Below are 15,589 nucleotides of genomic sequence, written 5' to 3' on the forward strand. Positions count from 1 at the left end.
TTCGCATCGCCCTACTTCGCCAGATAGATCACAGCCACCGGGTCATTCTGATCTCAGAACCTTCATTGTCCTGTAAACATGCTCCCGAAAGTCGTACCTTTCTTTCCCTGCTACATCGTACATGTCGATTTTCTGTCGCCTCATCTGACTTGATGGGATGCCATTGTTCCCCTTCAACTTTTACGAGCTTGCAACCATTCTAACCGCTCTAGGAGTTATTTCAAATCTTGTTGTCGGCCCACGAAAACTTTGATGATGTCCCGTGGCGCGATCTTGACCCTTCGATCCGAACGGTCTCCATCTCGCCGTAGGGTTCAAGACGGTTAACGATAGTTCGTCGTTGTTGCATGGGGTCTTGGATGCGTGTAATAGCTTCCGAAGAAGCTTGATCTGTGTCCAGCCTCATTACTGAGGGTCCCAGATCTGCTTGAACTTCCCACATTGCCGCAGACTGCATGGATGATGATGATGTAACAACGGAAGACCAACTTATTCACTTACTAACAGTAGTATGCGACGTTTGGCCTGTTGTTATGCCACTGTGCGGACCTCGTACCATTGTGGTGAGCTATGAGACTTCTTTCCGTAGTCCCATGATTTCCTGGGACTCAGGATTCATGTAGGTTTAATGACTGGCTCCGCTGGAGATCATCCGTCGTGTTTCCAGTAGTTATTTCTGGGCGACGTTCATTGATTCTTGAACGCTTCCATATCCGACACGAGAATCACGATCGCTTTTTGAGGTTCAATCTTGCGTTTCCGTAACTCTTGATCTCGCTGGACCAGTACATGGGACAGTTCTATAACCTGTTGTTGCAGTGCGCCGTTGGACTTTGCTAGGTGCTGAAGGGCGAGCTCGACCATGTCGAATTAATTGAACTTGCCGGTTTTCCTATTTTTTGGTTTACTTTTCTACTGCTTCCTTTTATCACTCTTGTCCAGTATGTACTGGCTTCAAGACCCCCCGTGGGGTGTCTTTTCGTTGTCGGTGCTCCCGGTTTTTCACCCGTGTCTGACGAGCAACCGTCCCCAACTTCACCCTCCTTTGGGGAGTCAGCGACAAGATCTCTTTCCTCTTAGAGAAAATGATTAAACTTTATTTACCTATTCAAAGCTTAGGAGCGCTCCCCCGCGTCTTCTATATCTGTCACTTCTATTGATGGTGATAGAATCCTAATCCAATATAAGATCCCCTCAAATAACTAGTACCCGACATGCATCAAAATTTATACTTTACATGCGTACGAAAGTCTCTGGATTAACTGGTAAATGATTAGCAAGAATAATCTCTTCGATGAATGGAAACTATTAGGTTTTGATTTTAATGAGACCTAGCTCCAAATCCGAACTGTTTCGAATGTAAAACAGATATTTTCACAAAGTTTGATAGAAACTGTTAGGAAAGCAGCCAAAGAGTAACGCAATTACTCCTAGCCACTAGGTGGATCCCTGAGAAAAGGGCACTAGTACCTTCGCTACTATCACTCGAGCCTCTTTAATCCTCTATATAAGCTCCCACTTGTGGCGCTTAGTAGATATAACAGCTTCAGTCTTTACAGTATTAAATCGGGCCCCATTTTGGTGTCCCTACTCAATAGCGGTCTCAGCGGCCTGTTCTTATCGCTGGCGCTTTCCTTTTGCTAAGTTAGTGTGAGCAATAAGACTTATATCGTCAGTATATGATATAGCCTCTAACCTTAGAGCATCCTATTCCAGAGGCTCGAGGAAACCCCTAATATAAAGGAGAAATACGATAGGGGGCACTTAGGAGATCTTTAAGGCAGCCCTAAGTCTATATGCCGTTCTTCCCCTTTATAGCCGTCAATTATTAAGCTTACCCACCTATCTATGAGGAACGACTAGGTGCATCTAATAACATTATTGTCTAGACTAAGCTTATAGGGATCAAAACTGTTAAAAATTTCATAACATCTATAAAATGAGCATCCACTAGCTGCTTTTAGGCCTATCTCTGCTGCACCGGGTGCAGCAGGCAGGCTACTGTATCAATAGTGCTCCAGCCATTTCTGCATCCCATTTGCCGGGGGGAGAGGGGGTTCGATACCTAGCAGTGAAGGAAATTATTTTAAAATCTGATTATCATAGCAACCAATCACCACATGCAACTATTGCACTACATTACATACCGATTTCCACACTGCAATGATTTTCAGCGTTCCCGCATCTACCTTTGTTCTTGGCCTATGAACTAGAACAAGTTTCGTTGGATTAACTAAGTATTTATTTAAAGCTATGCCATTTTTCCGTATATTTAACACTTTGTCATTCTTGATTGTTAAAATGAGTGCGCAATGTGGCCTGTATCATTTTCTCTTGGCAAATATCTACTCAGCATGAAGACGATCCAGAGCCCTCTGCATGTTCACAGAAATTCAAGCCAGCATAGTACTGCATGTACCCAACATCTGCATAACCGCCATCGTCGAAGCTATACCCTTCTAGACTTCCTGCAACGTAACGACCACATACGCTTGTTACCCCACCAATACCCCTGGCATAGTCGTCGCTATTGATTTCAAAACCATAGCCACGGTTGCACACAAAGGCCACGACAGCACCTTTTATAGCATAGTAGGATAGCTCTGTGATTAATACCCCTGTTCCAAGTTGCGCTTCGAGGCTGGCTACGGCGGCATCACAGTCTGAGTGTACTAGGTCAAAGCCACATCCACAGAAGGACTCCACGTACTCGACCTCATTTGACCGCGTTTCAACGTTGTCAGAAATATCTTGCGCAGCACTGGAAGCCTTTGCGATTTCTTTCAATGCTGGGGTAGAGATGCTCTCATGAATCTCGTTACCATGCTCGTCAAGGTACATGCGGTAGACGCCATCTTCTAGGCCACCTATATACTACAAGTCAGCATTGAATTTATCGATAGCAAACTGATCCACAAAAATGAATTATCTGTCAACAATTCTAAGACCCTATAGTAATAGCACGGCCTCATCATCATACGGCCTGGTCTTGAGGATATAACGAAGTGGATGTAATCTGTACATGTGAATTACGCACCAGGTAGCTTTAGAGCTGAAGTAACAAGAAGTATGAATGGGAAGAGAACAGTCGCAGCCCACATTCTGGATGATTGCAAATACCTGAGAGGGAAAACCAATATGACAGATGGAAGAATTTATAGATAAAATAGCCTTCAATCAGTCCTACTAATTGTTACTCAAACCTGGGTCTGCCATGCCCTTTATATAGATATCTGAGACACATGCCATGCAAAATAATACTGTCTTCATAGTAGACTAAATTCTTCGATGATGCTAAGCTCCACAAGTCTTGAGTTCTATATGACCAATCTCATGCAGAAACAGAAATACTTCCATAGAAACGGTAGCAAGTCAGCTTCACCAGCGTTAAACCTAGTGAGGAAAGACTGCCCGAGGGCGGTTCAGTTGCAACACAGCCCTGCTCGTTTTCCTGATTGAATTTGATAATTTCAATTCGCAAGCCACTTCCAGATCTAGGCCTGGATCCGAATAGGCGGCGTCAGCGGAACGATAGCCAAAGCATTTAAGGTATACAACAACTAAGTGGAATCAGGCGCACAGACTGTTTAATAGGCAAAACAACTGCCGACGACGGAGAAGATCATATGCGCAAAAGAAATCCACTATCAATGGGAAACTGAGGTATGATCTAATGCGTCTATTAATTTGCCATGCTTACTTTCTGTTTGGATGTCTTGAGGACACCCTCGTTGTCCTTGTTTCCAAATATTCAAAGCTCTCTGCGTTCTTATGAACAGGACCTTTGTAACTATTTCGTAAGCAATTGTATTGTAAAATGACTTTCCCATTAGTGCTGACAAGTATTAGCAATAAAATTGATCGAAGCAATTGGTACACGGCCCAGTTTATATTTTGACCGAATATTTAGATAATGGCTCTTGGTCTCGTCATTAAAAGGCCCAAACACACGCTTAACCCGTACCGGTATGGATTGATTTTATATGGCAACAGTGCCCAGAAGTCAGCTTGGATAAGGCTAAACCGAACACGGAAGTCTTGCGAAATTGAAGAGCTTGCCAACATTTATCTTAGCACAGACCCGGCTGGCGATGTCAACTGGGCTATGAATTTACTGACCTAGCTTGGGCGGGTGGGATATTATGACTGTGTTTCTTGTCATGGGGTTCCAGAAGAGATTCAGAATGCTGAGCTTTAGTTTTGCAGACGTAGGACTTGGAAATGCGAAGAGATTATCCTGCACTCACTAGGGCGGTCACATCGTAGTTAAATATTCGCTCACTCGCTAGATTGCCGAGACCACACGACCACAACTCTTACGGCTTTTAAGAAATCTTTGTCATGCCACTAGAGTCGCTAAAAATTTGTAGCCCATCAGAATGCGAACTCGTGTTTAAAATAGAAAGGCGGCTTCACCGCAAGTTGGAACTATCAGCCAATCAGAGGCTTCTACACCCGATTCAAAGCTAGTGCGAGGCTTCAATATGCGAAAGAGGGTTAGCGTAAAAGAGCCAGTGGCAGTTATCAGAGTAGTGCCCTGAGGCCTTCTAGCCTAATATCCATATTTCACGCGCATTGAATGGCTTCATTGCTTGATTGTTTACTCTGGCTGTTGTAGCCGCTGCTGCACCAAAACCAAGGTACATCGAATTTATCTAATTTCCCACCCAATTTAGCCCTTTGTCGGGGTTTCCAAGAACCACCCTGCATCTGACCACAATCCCTTCGGTCTCCGGAAAAACCCCCACAACCAAGCTACCCACAACATCAGACAACAAACCAAGTATGGCACCGACTTGCCCAAGTGAGGTTCAGGAGCGCAAAATCTTGCGGAGGTCGAGATTCGGCTGCCGAAATTGTAAGCTTAGAAAACTCAAGGTAAGCGAATCTCCGTTCCCCATAGAATGGTACTTGACTGACCAAATGTCCGTTGGCCTTCTAGTGTGACGAAGGCAAGCCACGGTGCAAGAGATGTAGTTCATTTAGGGTATTATGCAATTTCATGCCTAATGTTCCTGACCTACAGCCCGTCACCGATGACTCATCAAGCACATTTGTCGTTCAAGGAAGAGCGCAGCTTCAACCCCCCCTCACCAGTGCTGTCTGGACATCTGACGCATCAACATTCTATCAACTGGATGCAAAATGTCAGGATTTCGTAACCCGCTACCTAGGGCGAAGTCTTATCACTCCAGATGACCCTAATATGATCAAAGTTAATCGCAAGCTCTTGATACTAGCCTTTACTGTATGTCTGATCAAGTTACTATTGTTCCTACTGGACAGGGTTTAAGCTGGATTGTCCATTACAAGATCCGTGGTCTATTAACACACGCTTTATAGCATCCATTCTTGATGCATGCTTCTCTGGCGGTGGCACTTGCGTATGACCGCCACCTGAACAGCTCATTGGGCTGTCGTCGCACTGTAGAAGAGTGCTACCACAGGTCTCAAAGTACAACCCTCTTCAACCGACGGTTAGGAGAGCCAATCGAAACGAGAGATAAGGATACAATCTGGGGCACTGCGGCTGCTCTCGTTATTTTGGCTTTCTCGGCCCCTGATGCTCGTACCCCAGAAGAGTCCTGGCCTCTAAAATCTTCTGACCCCTCTGATTTCGAATGGTTGCGTATGAGCAGGGGTAAAATGTCATTGTGGAGCATAGCTAATCCGCTACGACAGGGCAGTCTTTTTCGCGCCATGGAGTCGACCTTTGCTGAAATACACTCACCTCTGCCAGAGAAAGGCATAGACGGTATAATGAGGCCTTTAGCTACACTGTGTCATCTTAAAGACTCATCTACGCCAGGAAATAATCCATATTTTAATGCCGCCCACGCTGTATCCCAGATCCAGGATCTTCTGGATAGCCAGGTTAAAGTAGGTCAGACTGAGCTCTTCATGCGTAGCTTACATGGCCCTTTCGAATCCTTGCTGCGGGGGAAGGATCCTGTCGCACTTCTATTGCTGTATCTATGGTACCGCAAAGCGGGCCGCAGTATATGGTGGATTGAACTTAGAGCCAGAGTTGAATGTCCTTCTATTTGCTCTTACTTACGACTGTATCACAAAGGATACGCCGCTGTGCATGCATTCCTTCCAGGAGGTTCTCTTGCAATGTGAATAAACCCAACTCGTTCCAACATTTAATTGATGTGCAAACTCCCTGGCCACACAGTTGTGTGCTAGAATAGTGTAAAGGGATTCCAATATTGTGATATGTAAATGGTGCGATCGTCTGACCACTGCTAGGTGCTCAGGCAGAAACCAGCCGGACTGTTATAGACTATTGATAGCATTATCCCTGCTATAATCCACATTGCAAAAGTTTGTCAGGCTCCATTGCCGGTTTCCAAGAGTCCCACAAACTACATATTCAAACATGAATTGGACAAAGGCTTTTGAGATAGACACACATTATGTCTATAAAGAATCGGGAATTACAAGAACTAATTGAAGGATTGGTCTACCTCGTCGTATCAGTTGGGGCAGCTCATTCAGAAAACTTTTATTGCACACTATACACTTCGCAAAAACCCACCACCAACATGATCTCCTACTTTAATGGATTCAACTATGTTTCTCACCTCGTCCACAATCCCAGCTCCCTCGTGGCCGAGAATACATCCATGAGGAATGTAGAACAAGTCTGTACCACACAAGCGACTATGGGTGATTTTAACAAGAACCTTGTTCGATGCAACCCTAGACTCGAGAATAAGCGCTCCTGGCTGTGATCGATCAGACCTGGAATCCAGGGTATTACATAGATATTATTCTTTTTTTCCATGCAGCACAAATACACACTGTACCGAATTTCACCCTGGGCCAGTGTACTTGCTGCAGATCTGTCCCGACTGCTGGACGCTGCGAAAATGTCCGATCCACTTAGATCAATTTCTGGGACGGAAGAAATAAAGAAGCAGGAAGTATTGTGATATACGGTCAGAAGTGTCATGGTTAGTACGGTATTATTGTCGATCAACTGTACTGCCTGGTCCTAAGTTCCGTAGCAGTGGAGGGAGAGCAAGCAGGCAGGAGAGGAGGATGTCAATTTGAAGGTTATGTGTGCAGAATGCTTCTGGCTGGATGCGATGCGGTGGCCTTCTGGGTGTCCATTCATCCGACCTATGCGTAGTTTCCCAAAAATGGTTCTATGCCATTGAACAGGATAATAAACCTGAATGACTCTGGATCCAACCTGGCTAAAGACGACTTTAATCCTGCGACGGCCAAGATAGGTACCCTGTGAGCAATGCTTTCCATTGTTCAAGGCCGGGCATATGCATTGCCTAGATCTAGTATGACATATGGCAACTGTCAAGATAAAATTAGATCCTGATGTTGGGAGAAGTCGACTCGAGGCCTCAAAAGTCTACAAATGAAATTCGATAAAGTATTGACTAGCCTCAAGGCAGAAGCTGAGGGGTAATATAGTAGAAGTAAGAGTACTAGGAGGTTCGGTGATGAGTGAACGTCGCTTAAATAGCTAGTGTTCGATATTCCCAGAATGTTATTGAAATTAGTAGAATTTATTAATTGATTATTTAGAAATTAGTCCTTATAAAGGCTATTATTGATTGGTAAAAAGGAATAGAATTAAATTTTAAAAATTAGAACAATGATTCTAGGAACCAATAATAAAAGTGTAGGTATCTAGATAGAGATTTCAATAACCGATAAAGAGATGTTAGAAACTTAAGAGAAGTTTTCAAAAGAAGATATAGAAGAAGAAAAAGAAATATATTATTATGTCTTTAAGAGAGCTATATTAAGAAGTATTTTATTAGATATACTAAGATTATAGTAATATATATGAAAAATGGTGAATTGGTGATTATAGATATTTTTAATAATACTTAGTATATAAATAAAGAAACCTCATTCTAATAGAAGAAATAGAAAGGTTATTAAAGAAATAAGTATATAGTAGATAATTACCTAGGATGTAAGGGCGCTTCGAAACGCGACAGTATTAGAGCAATATGACGATAGAAAAGCGGATCGGAGACTGATTGACTGAAGATTTCGAAGGATACTGTCTGTATTAACTATAATCGCTGTAACTTGGTGGAACACAATGACTTACATTTTAGAAGCCTTGATAATGTACAAATATTCCCAAAACTTTGGAGTTGGAGATGTAGTATGGTAATGTGGTGGTCAATGTCGGAGCTAAGATTATGCTCCACCGTGATGGTCGTCTTTTGTGGAGATCCAGAAATATCAGATAAGGGAAGATAGTAAACGAAATTCCCGGATCGACAGTCAGGCAAAGGAGCTATCCCATTGATAATATATCCTGACATGTCTCAAGAACTCGCCGCCAGCTTACCAGCCATTCGTCGCCTTGTCGCAGACCGCAATGTGCAATTAAGAGGAGCAACCGTGCCATTCGTAGATGAAAGACAATAATCATTCGCGCGTGGTGATCAACATGGGACTCGTTTGAGAATGTGTTGAGTCTTGGATTGAGCCAGCCGGGTGGGAGGACTAAATGAATAATAGCCAGCTGCGCTCAACTTTGGCGACATGTGTAACTATTCCTTCATATGACTGATACAATTTCATGTGGATAACAAGCCCAGCCTGGCGCAGAGTGGCAATTGTGATGTTATGAACGTTCTTCAGCAATGTCTCCGGAGCTAGAGGGGCGGCAAGAAGGACTTGGGGTAGGTCTTCAGGGTTGGGCGGCAAGTATAGCTCTTGAGGGGGGAGTAATACATGTCTGATAGCTGAGTAGAATGGCTCCGAATAAGCGAGGTGTTATTGGATATCTTCATTGCTAGCGGTGCTCTAGTTCGGATAAAGTATGCAAATATGGTCCAGGCAGTTGAGCCCGATACGATAGGCCATGCGCGTCACTCTGCTTACGCGCAGCCAGGAGTGGTGTCCTAGGGATTGAAGGAATTCGTAAAATGACAGGAGATAGGCTTTACGAAACCGATTGAGTGTTGGGACATCATCAATCAGATCATCCTCTAATAGCCTCGATCTGAGTAATAGGTCCAGGCCAGCATCCAAAGTAGAGCAGTCACCCCGGTCTGAGGTAATTCCTGGAAGCTTTGAGGTGATGATGTGACTATCGTTGAGATAAGGTCTTCACTGCACAGGGAGCTTTGGTAGCGACGGAAAAATAGTTCCTTGGGAATGATAGGATTCGCATCTTAAACAATACCGAAGTAACTCCCAAGGCTAAACCAGTCACATTAGCTTAAGCATGGGTGCCCTAAAATGATAAGGATGAGTGCATACAGGTACTCCACATGTTGAGGGCGGAAACGTAGTGGCTACCAAATTGAGGGCTGTTGCCTGGGTCTTGGTTAGTAGCCGCAAGGTGTAAAAAGCCGAATGGGCCATGCGAAGCATGATCTTCAGTGGTGGGGAGAGATTCTTTGCCGGAAAGGTCTTCCACTGGAGAGTAACTACGACACGGGTGAGCTGGTTCGCGGTATGCACCAATTATCAGCACGACATGATGAGGTGGGATAGTTGCACGAAGGATTAGTAGAGAGTTACCAAAAGACCTGCGTTACTTTGATGGTTTTGTTGCATAGTGGGGCCACGTGGAGGGCCATGTTTGCGCATTACTGATGTGTAACTGCACGTCTCCCCAAGCTCAAAGCAGCGAGAGCAAGTTCGCCGTGCCTGGTTACCTATTCTGATCCGGCGGGTGCGAACTTCGGATAGTGAAGTAGAAACATACACATCAACTTCTTGCTGCAAAATATCTCAAACAGAGCCTTCAACATCGGGAAAAATAACTTGCTGAATCCATCTGTCACACAGCCTCAACGACAGGGGTCTCGAATCGGGACTAGGGGCGGCGATGGTAGGATACTGCATAGGTGCTTGTGGGAGGGGATAGCATTTCCCCGTATGCCTACAGATTATCTTATCAAAAGATCGGAAGACACTGTATTCAGCGTACTGCTCAAAGAGTAACGACTGCTCGGGAGAATTGCATGTCTGGGAAATCCTGCCACCATGTAGTCTGCTACTAGTCTCCAATGAGTTAGTGTTGACAGGTTTTCAATTTATATGTGTGGAGAAACAGTCGTAGGATGGTGCCATAATTGGCTTATGTTGTGTTTGCCTAAACCAAGGGTCAAGTTCTTCCGCGGAGGAACTTATAGAACACCCATACAACCTTCCCGTAGGTAACCCTAACCCTAAGAGTCCGTGGTGAAGAATGTTGTGCTCTACACGAATCTAGTCACTATGTCGATCACCTCTATACCTAATGACTTCAGCTCCATTGCGACACGTAACTAGAGAAATATGCCTTTGTTAAGGCTAGCTAAACGATAGTGAGGCTCCTCCAGTATTTTGACACCCTTGAGAGCACCGATCCAAATCCTCTTGCGGAACCTCAGCTTCAATCAGCTCTCGTCCTAGCGCATCGATATGGAGTACGTGTACGTCTATATTCTTTGTCATAGCTCAAAGCCGGTGGACCAACACAAACTCTACGTTATATTTGAGGCTTACGCAGAAGATGGGAACGTGACACTGTTGGAGAAAGCTTTTACTACCGTGTTCATTTAATGATCTTGCTATATTTCATCGTAGGAGGGACAATTCTAACCGAATACTCAGAATAAACGTTCAATTCATATTGATTCAATTCTTTCTGAATGTGGCCTCTCAAACTCCTGATATACACATGTAGTTCCCGCGGGTTGAATGACCAAATGTCTATCCTAAGCCTTCATAGGGTACAACCAGCTGATCTTACCCTTCATTGCCTCTTCCTTTGGAACATAATCCAAAACCTGTCCCTTGCGAAACTCAGGCGCCATAACGTACCGCATGAATAAGTCCTCCACAAGGCTAGGAAGAACTAAATACCGCGAAATAATATAGTACCAGGTGTTGTGCCAGGCGTGCATACGCGTCTCAAATCCAGATTTCCAAACATCGCCCTTGAGTGAGCATAGAGAACTCATTCGAACTGCCTTGTACTCCTCAAAAATCTGTGTGAGGATTGTGGCACTTGGGCTGTCGTTAGGAGCTGAATTGATGGCCTTCCGAAGACTGTTACAGAGCACCACCACATCTTGGACGCCATTATTGAATCCAAGCCCCAGGTGCGTGGTCATCTTGTGGCATGCATCACCCACAAGCACAATCCTTCCTAGACTCCAGTGCTGCACGATTCCCTCCTCCAGGTTCGTCAGACCCGCCCCTAACATTCGTGGCCAAACATCTTTCACCTTCACAGTCCTTGTCAGGGGAAACTCCAAAAACTCCTGGGCCACGGACTCAACATCCTCGTAGGTGTAAGCTGTGCGCTCTTTTTTAGGCTTTGGGAGTCTCTTATACAAGAAGAACCATCCGCGATCGGGACTGCTGAAGTACATGATAGCCTTGTTCTCTGACTGAATGTCGTACCCGAAACCTGATGTAGAAGGTGACGGGAATGCACCGTATAGAAGCTGGTAGGTTGCTATATAGGGTTGCTCAGAGTCCCATGCTCGTGTGGGGTTCTCCTTCAGAGCGAGCGTGCGCATTAACTGGCGAGTTTTACTGTGAACGCCGTCGGCACCGATCACAATCGATCCCTCAAAAGTGCTACCATCGGCGCAGGTCACTTTGACCCCATCTGGCTTCATCTCGATGTCGACTAGTTTCTTGTCCGTTAAGATCTTCTCTTTCACAGCAGGCGGAAGGCCGTTGTACATAATCTCGATTAACTCGGCACGGTGGAACGCAACCGGCCCATAACCATGACTGATCTTGTCAGAATATATGTGAGAGGAGGAGCGATACAGATGGCAAGGAGAATGGTACATAGTGTAAGACTTCAAACTCACTTCTCGCGTAGTCGGGTATATCTAGTACCCTCATTAAATACATGTCCTTCAGCCGTAAACGACAGATGGTGACGCAACTCAGCGCCCCGAGATAGCAAATCCTCTAGAATACCGAATTGATGCAGAACCCGGAATGTGTGAGGATGAACAATAAGACTAGCGCCTTTATCTTCCACCACAGTAGGCCTGCGCTCTAGGACGAGGAAGTCAATGCCAGCCAGGTAAAGTGCGTGGGCAGCTGCGAGCCCTATCGGACCTCCGCCCACAACTATCACTTTGAACGCGTTGCTCCGGTTCACCATCTCGTGTTTCTTAATACAGGAATGGTAAATGAATTAGATGTTTTGTTCAAAATGGTAGGGGATACTTTAATGATTTCCATCCACAAAAGCTTCTCATCCACCATCACTTGAAACGCCAGATTAATCCGAGGGATGCTCGGTCGATTTGCATTGAGAATGTAGTTTCCTCAATAGCCAAAAGTAATTATGCCACCGCGGAAGTGTAATCGTGTGTGTTGTTGGGTCAGTCTCGTGTACCGACGCGGCAATTTACTATCCGAGCTCAGGGTTCTCCTCTCCTGTCGGCCACTGAAAATGTGAGATCCTCCGAAGAAGTTCCTCCGAAGGTACAGCAGCCCTAGGCCCACATATATCGTTCCATCACAATTTAAACATAGGAAATTTATTGAGATAAGACGCTATTTACTCCAGGCTCTTGATACATATGGATCGCTCCGAGGATTTACAACAAATGGCCGAGTTCTCACCCCTTGGTCCCTTAAACGAAATACATATTAGAATGTCAACCAGATTCATCCTACAGACTTGAGCCACTCCTCTGAGCCACTCCTTCTGCTGTCTCAATATACGGCCCCTGGCGAAAATATGTCCTCCAAGCGTGTTTCCGTGATTGTCATCGGAGGCTCCCATGCAGGCTTGGGAGTCAGCCACAAACTACTCCGACGGACCCCCAAAGTGTCAGTAACACTGGTCAACCCATCAGACGAATATTACTTCAATATCGCAACGCCCCGGTTTCTCGTGAAACCCGGGAGCCTACCACCGAGCAAATACCTCTACAACATACCCGATACCTTTAACGAATACCCCAAGGGTTCCTTCACTTTTGTTAAGGGACTTGTCACTAAAATAGACTATTTGACCAAGTCAGTATTAGTCACTACCGGCCAAAACTCCCCCACAAAGGACGACATTATGTCAATCACTTTCGATTATATAGTAATTGCATCCGGTAGCACAACGCCAGCTACAGTTGGGCGGGGCAGTCTGAAACTCCCCTTCAAGGCGACTGCATTTGAAGATACTAGGAAAGCTATTTCTGAGGCGCAGAAGAAGCTCCACGCGGCTACAAGAATTGTTATTGGGGGCGCAGGTCCGCTGGGGGTCGAACTCGCCGGAGAACTGGCCGAAGCATCAGGCTCGAAAAAGGTAATCATCCTAGTTTCGAAGACCCGTTCATTATTGGAAGGGGCAACGGAGACAGTACAAAGAACCGCCGAGTCACTCCTACGACGCAAGGGTGTCGAGATCCTGAAAAATATCAGAGTCAACCAGGTTGAGCAGGATCCTGAAACGGACAGGTGGACGGTAACACTATCCAGCGGTCGAAAAATCGCAGCAGATGAATATATCTCTACAACAGGAGTCATTCCAAACAACGACTTCATCCCAAAAAGCTTCTTAAATCACGACGGCTGGGTCAATGTGGACGAGCATCTCAGACTCGTGGAAGACGGAACCAGCCGAAGTGACACCTACGCAGTTGGTGACATCACCTGCCATCCTTATCGACTCCTCTCCAGGGTCTCACTACAAGGAGCGACCGTGGCGTCGAATATCGCTGCAAGTATCGCAAAAGACACTCGCCTCGCCACATATTCCGCCGAAGCTCAGAAGAAGATGATGGTAGTCCCTGTCGGACAGTCAACGGGTACAGGACACCTGGGCGGATGGACACTTTGGGGATGTCTCGTATGGTTCTTCAAGGGCAATGATTTCTTGACTTACGAAGCCCCAAAATTCCTGCGAGGCCAAAGGCGGTGATGAGTGATGCTGCCATGTATTATTTTGATGGAATGAGTTCTATGTCATCCATATTCGTTTGAAACGTTTAATTAAATCCTTAAATTATTCGAAAGTCTTACCCCTATACAGTATAGCCATTTGAAAATAATGATATTAAATCTTAAAGCATAATAATTTCAAAATATAACAAATTATCTTAGTTTTCTAAAATTAAAGTTATATACACTATTTTTTAATAAAATAAAGGAACCGCACTTCTAATCGAAATCCATTATAATTTCGTTCAAATAGATTGGTCAATCCGACAACTCTCTCTCAAATGCGAATGAGCGGAATATAGATTATTATTAGGTCAACATATAGCTATCTAAAGGGGAAGGCGGTGTGTCTCTCGTGTTTTAGGGGAGTTGACGCTTTCGTCACCCCACTGTGACCATTCTCTGAGAGGGCACTAAAATCAAGTGTGCCTGTTGAAGTCAAATGATCTGCTTCTTCGCTCGGCTTCAAAGTTTTGGGGCCAACTACTCCCTCCGTACGTAACAATAGTAAACACAACCCGGCGCTAGTCGCCGCCACAAAAGGATGAATACGAGGTGACGCGAATGAAAATTCCGCATCGGATTAAAAGTTCTATTAGTTTTAGCTTGAGTCTCTGATGGGAAGAGATAATATGCTGTTAAACGAGGGTAACTCGAAGCAAAGATATTCCAGCTGCCTTTCCTCGTCTCGTCATCTATCACCGTCTCTCTCCAACTTGATTTGAGTCAATACAAAATGCATGTAACGTTTGCAACTTTCGCTTTGTACATGTCCATTTCATTCGCACAATGGAATGGGATGGTTATTGAAAGACGCCACCTGGCGATCGGTCGCACACTGGAAGCGCGCCAGGATTTCAACTGTACGATGGAAAGCACTTGCTCCGAATGCTACGGTCCTGGAAACGTGCTTTGCAGTGATGCCGGCTGTTTTGACCCTTCTCAAAGCCAGCAATGTTGTGCAGATGGATGTATGACTTCCTCTTGGTCCACCTGGTCTACCCCTCTAACCTTGTGCAGCCTACTGCGTGGCAGCCAACAATAGCTGTTGCGGCAGCGTGGTGCGTTTTTTATCTCCAATCCGTCAAGCATCTTATCAAGTGAGAAGATGAAATGACAATCGATGCAGGGAGGGGGTGTTACAGGCACCGACGGCGCTGTGGCGACAACCGCATATAACGCGTATTTTAGCTCGTTGACAGCCTCGACCAACACGGCTGTGCCATGTTTGCCAACCGACACTAATGAAGAATGCTGTCAAAAGGTGGGAACGTACATCAAGTGGTGCGCTGGCGACTGGCCCAATCAGTCGTGCTATAATCCGAATTCTCAGACTTGTTGCAGTGATGGGGTTGTTTGTTCTGGTCAGAACTGCTGCAGCTTGGTGGTAAGTGGATCCTAATTGCTCTGTTACTGCAGCTATACAATATCTTTCTAATTGATGAACCCAACATATAGAGTGCAGTGGCGACCACCCCCAACCCAACGCAAGCGACAGCACCTCCCAGTTCCTCTATCTCGAGTATTGCTGCAAGCACAATCTTCACGCCATCAACAACGGCCACGGCCACGGCTACGGCTGCGTCTAGTACTCACACCGGCGGAGCAAATAGCATGGACTCGACTTTAAAAGGCTCTATCTGCATAGCGATCGCTGCTATACTCGCTACAGTAGCACTTTAGATAG

General features: G+C 45.3%; 5 protein-coding genes across 5 annotated transcripts; 3 read left to right on the plus strand and 2 right to left on the minus strand.

The window, feature by feature from the left end:
* Window positions 1-2,349: 2,349 nt before the first annotated feature.
* Window positions 2,350-3,101, minus strand: BGW36DRAFT_433354 (uncharacterized protein; the record flags this gene model as incomplete). The annotated part of the gene is made up of 2 exons (XM_046221264.1): window positions 2,350-2,867; window positions 3,038-3,101. The coding sequence occupies 2 exons, from the start codon at window positions 3,099-3,101 to the stop codon at window positions 2,350-2,352; spliced, it is 582 nt and encodes a 193-aa protein (XP_046065702.1).
* Window positions 3,102-4,569: 1,468 nt separating this feature from the next.
* BGW36DRAFT_390715 (uncharacterized protein) lies at window positions 4,570-6,259 on the plus strand. The gene is made up of 3 exons (XM_046217515.1): window positions 4,570-4,878; window positions 4,943-5,248; window positions 5,344-6,259. The coding sequence occupies exons 1-3, from the start codon at window positions 4,786-4,788 to the stop codon at window positions 6,121-6,123; spliced, it is 1,179 nt and encodes a 392-aa protein (XP_046065703.1). The 5' UTR covers window positions 4,570-4,785; the 3' UTR covers window positions 6,124-6,259.
* Window positions 6,260-10,703: 4,444 nt separating this feature from the next.
* Window positions 10,704-12,118, minus strand: BGW36DRAFT_307949 (FAD binding domain-containing protein; the record flags this gene model as incomplete). The annotated part of the gene is made up of 2 exons (XM_046212288.1): window positions 10,704-11,733; window positions 11,817-12,118. 2 exons carry the CDS (start codon window positions 12,116-12,118, stop codon window positions 10,704-10,706), a joined length of 1,332 nt encoding a protein of 443 aa, XP_046065704.1.
* Window positions 12,119-12,703: 585 nt separating this feature from the next.
* Window positions 12,704-13,882, plus strand: BGW36DRAFT_365124 (uncharacterized protein; the record flags this gene model as incomplete). The annotated part of the gene is made up of 1 exon (XM_046214621.1): window positions 12,704-13,882. The coding sequence occupies one exon, from the start codon at window positions 12,704-12,706 to the stop codon at window positions 13,880-13,882; it is 1,179 nt and encodes a 392-aa protein (XP_046065705.1).
* Window positions 13,883-14,627: 745 nt separating this feature from the next.
* On the plus strand, window positions 14,628-15,585 carry BGW36DRAFT_466256 (uncharacterized protein; the record flags this gene model as incomplete). The annotated part of the gene is made up of 4 exons (XM_046222332.1): window positions 14,628-14,873; window positions 14,923-14,963; window positions 15,032-15,289; window positions 15,361-15,585. Exons 1-4 carry the CDS (start codon window positions 14,639-14,641, stop codon window positions 15,583-15,585), a joined length of 759 nt encoding a protein of 252 aa, XP_046065706.1. The 5' UTR covers window positions 14,628-14,638.
* Between the last annotated feature and the right edge of the window lie 4 nt (window positions 15,586-15,589).

The sequence above is a fragment of the Talaromyces proteolyticus genome (genome assembly GCF_021365285.1).
Source record: "Talaromyces proteolyticus strain PMI_201 chromosome Unknown BGW36scaffold_15, whole genome shotgun sequence".
Lineage (NCBI taxonomy): Eukaryota > Fungi > Ascomycota > Eurotiomycetes > Eurotiales > Trichocomaceae > Talaromyces > Talaromyces proteolyticus.